Source organism: Penaeus chinensis, chromosome 13, assembly GCF_019202785.1.
Source record: "Penaeus chinensis breed Huanghai No. 1 chromosome 13, ASM1920278v2, whole genome shotgun sequence".
NCBI classification, from domain to species: Eukaryota; Metazoa; Arthropoda; class Malacostraca; order Decapoda; family Penaeidae; genus Penaeus; species Penaeus chinensis.
The window spans coordinates 12,837,592-12,847,591 of NC_061831.1; the positions used below are offsets into that span (position 1 = coordinate 12,837,592).

Here is a 10,000-nt window from a genome sequence, read left to right on the forward strand (position 1 = left end):
GGATCTTTTAAATTCTTACACACGTTGATAAGATATATTTTATTTTTTTCCAAAACTCCAAATGCTAAAAAATAGAAAAAAAATTCTCGGGAACTAAATAACTAAATTGATTCCACAGTTATGAACTATTATTAAAGCCTATGTTGTTCAGGTACTTTCTATCGTTACTGTTAAGCCCTACTTGTAAGTCTCGATGAACTTATGGCATCTATGAAGCTTTAAAGGAAACAAATGTAAAATCTGGATCTCCAATAAAAGACAGCTGTGAGGATGGTAAAAATGGGATTTTTGGTTGTGAAAAATTATACATTTAATTTGGATTGTTTTGCGTTTGCTTTGAATAGACTGAGAAGAAAGTCCCGAGGTTAAGAGTGGTCTGCGCTTTTAACCATATGTATACAGTTTATTCATCTGTCAAACAGGGTTTTTATTTTGTAATTTGTTAGATTCCCCTTCAAAATAGGTAGTTTGCTTTCATTTCGCAAAAGCCAGAATGCCTTCTCGTGATCATCCTTATTTCCTTGTCACGTTGTCATGTTAAAAGCGCCATTTTGGCATTACCCAAAACTTTGGCCTTTTATGACACACTGACTTCCGTAAGTGAAGACTAAGGCAGGTGATGATGATTTCATAACAGGAGAAATGTTTCCAGAGTCAGAGGACCGGTTGGATAAGTATGTAAAAATGTAAGGGTTTTACTTGCGTGTGTGTTTGTATGCGTGTGAGTGTTTGTATTGACATGAACACTTAATGTATCATCATATATTTCTTGCATTCCTCTTTTACTGTAAAATCCCCGAATAAAAAAATAAAAATAAAACATTATGAGGACATATTAAGCCATAAAATTTATTCACCCATACGAAGCCCAATGACAAATTGGCATCCGTACATTTTTACAACCATACCTTATTTTATACAATATATATATAAATTATTTATGTATATATACATGACATCCCTTTATCTCCCTGTTTTTCTTCTCTCTCTTTCTGATAGACACACTCATCCTCTGTGCCTTCCTCCCTTCTCTCCTTCCACTTCGTCCTTTATCAGGGACGCTTCTCCCCGCGCCTCTCCCCCATCATCTGCCCCAAATCCGTCGACTGCGCTATTCCTCGACTAATCCCCCCTCTCCCCTCTCCCCTTCTCCCCCTCTTTCCGCCGTGGGCGTGACAGGTGGTGGGCGCGTGTTGGGGCCACGGGCGGCTGGTGGACCCCCCCTCGCGGGCGTCTGCCTGGAGATTCGGCTTTGCTGTGCCCGTCGACTACAATGACAACGAGGGCTTCTGCGGGGGCTTCGCGGTGAGTGATGAGGCCGTGTGTTGAACATGCTCGCTGACGAAGGTCTGCTGACGATGCCGGCTCTTGATTAATACGAATTCTCCGTGCATCGGAGACACGTTGATAAACAACGCCTGTGACAACAATGCTAATTAACGTTATTTAACAATAACTGAAACCAAGCAATAACATTAGCAATAGCAAAACCAAAGCAGAGCTAACATGATTCGCTCCCGCAGCACCAGTACGAGAACCAGAGCGGGCGCTGCGGCATCTGCGGCGACGCGTGGGACGAGAACCCGCGGCCGCACGAGGCCGGCGGGAAATACGCCACCGGGACGATCGTGCGCACGTACACGGAGGGCCAGACGATCACCGTGCGCGTCGACATCACCAGCAACCACCGCGGCCACTTCGAGTTCCGCATCTGCCCCAACAACAACCCCAGCGTCGAGGCGTCGCAGACCTGCCTCAACGCGTGAGTCTCATCGGCCGCACTTGGCGTTTCGTTTTTGTTTTACATGTCTTTATAGTTTAATTTACTAATCTATTTGGATAATGTTTTCATTTCGTTCTTACGGAGGATTATAAAACGTCTTTGATCCTTATTGATCTTCTCTCTATGGTGTTACGTTGTTTTTGACATTAGAGTTATGTATTGTTCTTATAACGTCTTTTCAACAGGCTATCTATCGTGTTTCCATCTCATACCATTATCTATGTATCAGTAATCAAAGTACAACATTAAAAAAATCAAGGAAATATAAAACCATGTGAAATATACATTATGCAGTATATTTAATAGAATTGTGATGAGTTGAATTTTCTATTTAATCAATAGTAGTCAAGGTTTGCAGCGAGTCCATTAAATCCTAAGTGAAAATGCACATCTGCAAGTAATCTTAGCAGTCTGAATTTCCCTCGCTGACGGCTGAGACTCTACGGTCAGTCAACATTAAATTTCACGTTTTGACCTCAGCGATTTTCTGTATTTTCTGTAAGCAGTTTGTTGTGTTCATTCCCCTAAGAAAGACAGGGCTAAGAAAAGAAATAGCAAAGGCTAGTGATATGCTCCAAGCCGTCGTGATATGCTGTAGAAGGTACTTAGTAGCATTGACAAGAGTCAGACCTCAGATCTGTCAGTATCAGGAATATTCATTCAATAACATGTATTGAGAAAATACAGTGTAATTGTCTCAAGATCTCACACTAATCTTACACGTATCCATCTTCCCAAAACGCAAAGTAGAAGTGAAATAAATTAAATAATTCATGTACAAGACACAACATCCCTTGCTGCGCAAAAATATCCAAAGTGAGTTTACTCACTTTGAAACATTAAAAGATAAAACTATAAACAACATAATATGACGAAGTTGATGTGCTTAGTCTGCCCCGCTGTCCCCAGGCACCCTCTGTTCAAGGCCGACGGATCAGGCTTCGAGCACAAGATCAGCACCAACAACGGAGAGCATGCGGTGCAGCTGCAGTTGCCCCCGGGCCTTACGTGCACCCAGTGTGTCATGCAGGTACGGCAGGGCGTCGCTGTCCTTCCTGGCTGTAAAAGAGAATATTTCTAGATACCAAGCTGTGTTTCTCCAGCTAATCCTATACTTATTTAAATGCCTCGTGTTTATGGTACATTTAATGTTAATGTGCAATTAAACCTAATTTGCTTTTCGACAGTGGCGCTACGTGGCAGGAAACAACTGGGGCTATTGCGAGGACGGCACCGGGGCGGTCGGATGCGGACCCCAAGAGGAGTTCCGCGCATGCGCTGATGTGGCGGTGGTTGCGCAGCCAACATGGTAACTTTTTAACAATTTATGGCCCCTGTACATTTGGATATGAAATCAACAGCATACTGATGTAAAAGTGATTCTTATAAATACAAACATACACATAAACATATACAGTATATTCGTTTATATGTGGACATATATGTATATATTGGTATATACATGTATATACATATACTTATAGATATGAACTTATATACATATATTTATATATATAAACTTATATACATATATTTATAGATATAAACTTATATACATATATTTATAGATATAAACTTATGTACATATATTTATAGATATAAACTTATATACATATATTTATATTTTATGTATATATACACACATATACACAGATATAGATAAATATATACACATGAACACACAGCATATGTGTGCGTATGTGTATATATATATATATATATATATATATACACATATATTTATTGATGTAAATATATATATACATTTATATTAACATTTTTCTGTATATATACACATATACATACATGTATTCGTAACAACAGAACATGTGCCCCCTGTAAATCGACAGCACACTAATATAAACTGATTCATATAAATACAACCATACACATGAACATTCATATACAGTTTATTCGCGTATGTATGTGGAGATGTATATATGTATATATACCCACACATATTTATAGATATAAATGCATATATACCTATTTATATATCTATGTATATATACACACTCACACAAACACACACATACATTTGATATATATACATACATATATGTACACATATATTAACTTATGTATGTATGTATCCACATAAATCAATACAGGCGTGTGTATATATATATACACACACACACACATATATATATATATATATATATATACATATATATATAGTATGCGTATATATACATATATACACGTATATATACATATATAATAGACACACACACACACACACACACACACACACACACACACACACACATATATATATATATATATATATATGCATACACACACGCTGACGCACAAACACACACGCATTTATATTCATATATATTTGTATATATACATGTATATTTACATGTTTCCACATACATAAATAAGTGGAGGCGTGTGTAAGTGTATATATATATATATATATATATATATATATATATTTGTACATATATACATATATATATACATATATATATTTGTACATATATACATATATACATATATATATATAAATATGCACACACACACACACATATATATGTTTCTACGTATATATACATATATATACATATATATCTGTATACATATATACGTATATATATACAGTATGTAAATATATATACATATACATATGTACACACATAACACACCCACACAAATATATACATATATATGTTGCGTATATGTGTATATATATAAATATATATGGTTATATGTGTGTGTGTGTATGTGTATGTATGTATGTATACACCTACCCACACTCACAGCAAACATAAGACCTGTAGAGCACATTCCTGGCCCATGCTCACGAGCGCCGTGCCTTCCCAGGTCCACGCCCGATCCGATCACGCTGAGCCCGACTGAGAAGCCGCCCCCGCCGCCCACAACGACCCGGCGCCCAACGTCCACCAGAAGGACCACCAGACCACCAACAAGAATGACCACGAGCCCGAGGCCCACCACGACGCCCGCGCCTTTCACTTGCGGAGCCGTGGGCATCTGGAAGAACTTCCCCGGAATGAACGAATGGTGCATCACTAACTGCCTGCACACGCCTCCCTATTGCCCCGCCTCCCACTGCTCGTGCGACTAACGACCCTTTCGACAGCGGGTCGTTATGGCGGCGGGGCGGGAAACCCTTCACTAGTCAGGGACGAAGGGAAGGCTCTCGCTCGCCACGCCGGTGACTCGTAGCCACAGTGAGGCTATTCTTCTAAATGCCAATGATGCATTTCTTGATTATTATATTGCATGTTTTAAGCACTTTGATTGTTTTGCTTTAAGTGTGATTGCAGGGAATTATTTCCTTTATTGTTATATGTGGTGATCTGCAAATATGCTTGTGTTTATTTATACAAGTTAGTGTGATTATTTATTTTGTGGTTAGTGCAATCCGCGTAAAACCTAGTCAAACAATTGATTAACTCGCTGTGAGATGTGACGTGTCTTTGATCTTGCGTGCTTCCCTAAAACATATGAAATAATCCAGTATAAACTATCCTGTAAATCATGGAGAAATCAATAATTGCAAAAAATATGCATGTTAGATTTACACAGGACTTATATATATAATTCTGAAAATTTGTACCCATTGCATCATTACAATAAGATCATTTTTCCTTAACTTCTATGAAATCACTAAGGAAACACGCAGTTAAGGTCGCACACGAACACAGCGTAACGTGAACCTTAGGAAACCTATTTGTGCCATAGCGTGAAAGATGATTTTGCTCTTGGATATGCGAGTCTTACCCCACTGTCAGCGGGTTTATTTACTGCCCCATTAGATTTTAGTGAGTTTTGTTACATAAAGATGGCTCCACGTGTGCTCATGAGTAAAGAATCGATCAGTTGGCCCTCGTGACATTGTTATCATTCTTATTCATATTATGATTATTAGATTGTTATTGAATATTAATAACATCAAAAACAATAAAATAATAGAAGAGAAGCTTTCAAAAATGAAGGAAAAGAGTAAACAAGATGAGATAGATAAGACTAATAGTTGACTCCTTGGTGACTAAGCACTTGTAGAGCCATCTATTTGTAAAGACAATAGATAAACTTCTTATTACAGTGGGTATGGCATTGTAGTCTTGCCACCCGCTGACATTGGGTTGAAATTGGCATTTGAAAGTATAAGAAACAAGTGAATGGTTTGTTTTTAATCTAGACGGTTGCGCTCCACACATCAGTCCCTGGCTAAACAAAGGCTGTGTCTTCCTGTCGCACTTCTCCTGAATCTACGTTATGACAGAAAGCAACGCGGCACCTGTGTCCGCCCAAGGAGGAAAAGCAGTTTCTGGGAACAGAGGTGTGAAACGTACCATCCGATCTTCTTCTGTATTGTTTACATCTTAAAACATTCGAAAACTATAAACAACATCAACAGCATGGGGCACTTTGCTCTTCAATATTGGCATTGGAAAGCATAAGGAAACGGTGAATCCTTTAAAGGGATTGAAAACCATTAACAAGATAAGCGCCTTGGGTACCTTTGCAAATGAATTTATTTGTTATTACGCTATATAAATGTTTACTATTAGTATGTGTCAGATGGAAAAAAAAGAAAAAAAGTTATTAACTTATGCTTGTTACATTAAAGAAACAAAACAAAAAAAGTAACTCAGAATGACAACTGCAGCTTTTCCGAATGTAATCTTTAAACACCTTGTAACACAGATTACCTAAAATCCAACTGCAAATTTATTATTTCCGGCAAAATTAGTGATCATATTCAGATTACAAAACTCTTATTGTGGTTATTTATTCTGATCATCCGAAAGTAAGAGCAAGTTTGCAAAGGACGCGACCTGTTGATAAGCTTCGGCCGCAAGTGTTGAATTTGGGTTCAGATATTTATGTATACCGAGTGAATTTTAACTGTTATCTGCACTGTTTTTATGAGCAAAGTAAAATATTCAATCACCTCTTTTATTATCCTCTCGCTTTGCTTTGTGGATGAAAAGAATTAGAAGTAAATCAATAATACACAGATATACCTGCGTGATACTATGTGATAAATAGACGATGCATCATGGCAGTACAAGGAAATGGACGCTGATATCCAACGTTTCGATCTGTTGAATTTCTATGTTGGTTAACAGTTAGAATAAACTGTTTTTCATCAGTCCATTAGTTTACCTTTTATCTTCTCATGATGACTTATGTCGCATTAACATTTCCCTTTTTCAAGAACGGATATATCAATGTAATTCCTCGTCTTTATACAAGTCTTGATTATATTTTTGCAATGGTGTTCTTCAGCTTGCTTATTCCCAACCAAAATGGTAGACACGGAACGGAGTGATATAATTAGTATTTTTGTCGACGCGTTCGTCAACATTTAACAGAGAAAAAAGTGAAACATTCCGATTCCATTTAGTTATCAAGAAAATACATTTTAGTAATCATGCGATTTGACTTTTAAGTTGTGGATATTATGTCAGAGAGTTGTGGTCATAATTCAGTGCTACACAGCTTGATTTATAATGAAAAAAAGACTTTACGAAATATGGAAGGTACATATGTTTATTCGTAATATGAATACAGCAATGATGATAATAATAGTGATAATGATGTGATGATAATAATAATATAGAAATTAGTAATCATTATTATTATAGGAATATGGCTGGGTGCGAGCATTGAAGTCTCCATATTCTGGGAGTATAACTAAGCATCATTGCCACGGATACCCCTTCACGTTTCAGGGGGTTTTCAGTAAAAAAAAAAAAAAAAAAAAAAAAAAAAAAAAATGTTCATGGCGCCTACAAGTATTAAGATGATTCTTGAAATGTGTGGTAGATCTCCGGAGAAAATTTAGGCCCTTTTTGCGCAATCAGTATGGTTTTTTTCCGAGGTGCTTAGCAATCCTAACTGCCTGAAGTATGTTTAACTATCCCAAACTCAAACAAGACTGTTAATTTATATTAGTATGTGCTCATTTATCTGTGATGCTATCAAAATGAGTTATTCTCAAATGTTGTCAATTTAATACGCTGCAGTCTGTGGTTTACCTATTACGATGCCAATCTGAAAAGCAATAACACAAGGCTTAAACAACCGATTATTACAATCATATTAATATCAAAAGACTGTACTTCAGCATATTCATTTCAGACTTCGTATCTAGCATCAAGATAAATTAATGTAAAACAAATCATATTTAACATATAAGACCGTTAACACCATAAAGTTGAAACATAAACCATCCTCTTATGTATCACTGCAGTTATATCAACACAATTCAAAATAGGTCATCAACTTTAAAGAAATTAAACACCAAATCACAAATATTGACAATATAAACCTTTATCAATGTAACACATTTATAAGGTACATAGACTGCAGTATCATTTACAGATACCTTGGATGGCCTTGGATGTTCAGTGGGGGAATGCATCCAACACATACACAGGTCCTTTATTTACCATAGAGTATAGTTTGACCAATCTCCGAAGGTTCCAAAGTCCCGAACCACTGTTCTCTCACTTGACTCCTCCTCCTGATTCACGAAAATATCCACAAAATACATAAAATTGTCACAACCTAAATAAGCCTCCCTGTAAGTATATTGTTATATATATACGAATTCCTTAAAATATCCACGCAGAAAAAAATATATCAGATGAAATAAAACTTGCAATAATAATAATATCTATTATTATTACAATCTGTATTCAAACGAATCATAATGAAAACGAGAAAACGAAAGGCCGCACTAAGCTAGCTTGGGAGACCGAAATAAAGCACGATATGATTACAAAATCATATAAATGGATGAAGAACATATTATTTTAAATGGTTCTTTACCGGATACTTGACAATTTGAAGTTACATGTAGCACCTTTTGGGGTAGTGTTTAATAAGTCTTTTGTGACAGACTTTCAGTTCAGACATGGAACTTGTAAAATGTTCATACTGTGATATTTCTTGCTGCATCTGCATCGGCCACACATGACAGCGTTATCGGTCAATGTCAGTAACCAGTGCAATCATACCCTTAAATAGTCATGAGTATAATAATGTTATTTCCGTTTATGATAACATTATTATTATTATCAGACCGACAATAAAATTAGTAACGCTCTGCCATGTGACGTTAAATTAATGATCAACCTATTTTTTGTGCATAAGACGTGTATGCAAATACCAATTACATTTGCCTTTAGCAAATAGTTCCCATGGACACTTAGATTCACTTTATGACCCACATATTCCCTAAGTTACAATATATATATTATGAACTGTAGTCATGCGGCCTCATGCCCACTCACCTAGGGGAAGTGTATTGTGCGGTAAAATATTTTTAGCCAAGCTTTCACAGATAGAAATCCTGTTACAGGTGTTCATTTTTTGATTCCATGATAAAGCGCACAATGCTAGGCTACCATAGATTTTATCAACTTTGAGTTTTCCGTGATATTTTTTACAAACAAGACACAAACTTCCCTAAATTTTCCTGCTATTACTTAAGATAGCATTGCATAAGGGAGTGACAGGATCATGAGCAACATTAAAAAGTAATCTCTAATACTTTCCACTTTGGCCAATTGTTTCTCTATTGTCAGCATTTCTCATTGATAATCCAGTGTCTAATAATGCTGTTTATGAAGTGGGCACCTTGTTTACAGTTGCACTACTTAAACCTTAATAACAATCATGTTTATTCTGACCACAGCTTCCAACAGAACAAAACTTGTTTTAATATCGAACACGAATCAATACTATAAAATAAGCAGCTCAATCAAACTTCTTCGTACGAATAAATGTTGTATAATCAAGTCATGAACCTTGGGATTCCATTGAGCCACGCAGAAAACGGTATATACTTCATATACTGATCTCGAGTGCGTGCTTTGTGTTTGTGTGTACATGTTTACAACCAATATCCATAGACTGACATGAAAAATTATTACGTGACATCATCTGCTGGTTTCACAGCTGCATTCTAAGACGTAGAACCAACCCCCATACCACCACAACATTTGTGGAAGTTACGTTTCCCACAGAGCATTAGATCCGCTCAGATAGTGTTCGTGTCACTGTATGTTTATCCGCAATTTCTAATCACACGCGTTTTTTTTTTTTTTTTTTTTTTTTTTTCTAGGATGAACTAACATGTTATTCCATTGGCCTTTTAAGCAGATATGTTGTATATGTGAGTGTTTACATGAATAAAGAGACACCAAACGCGAATCAAGAATA

At 36.6% G+C, this 10,000-nt stretch overlaps 1 protein-coding gene across 1 annotated transcript in view; it reads left to right on the forward strand.

Moving 5' to 3' along the window:
• Positions 1-5,776, forward strand: part of LOC125031895 — a 28,991-nt gene extending 23,215 nt beyond the window's left edge. Inside the window, exons 3-7 of the mRNA XM_047622892.1 lie at positions 1,180-1,305; positions 1,524-1,762; positions 2,693-2,813; positions 2,971-3,092; positions 4,619-5,776. Coding sequence (XP_047478848.1) covers positions 1,180-1,305; positions 1,524-1,762; positions 2,693-2,813; positions 2,971-3,092; positions 4,619-4,883 — 873 coding nt within the window. The 3' untranslated portion in view covers positions 4,884-5,776. The remainder of the gene's footprint in view (positions 1-1,179; positions 1,306-1,523; positions 1,763-2,692; positions 2,814-2,970; positions 3,093-4,618) is intronic.
• Positions 5,777-10,000: the final 4,224 nt, after the last annotated feature.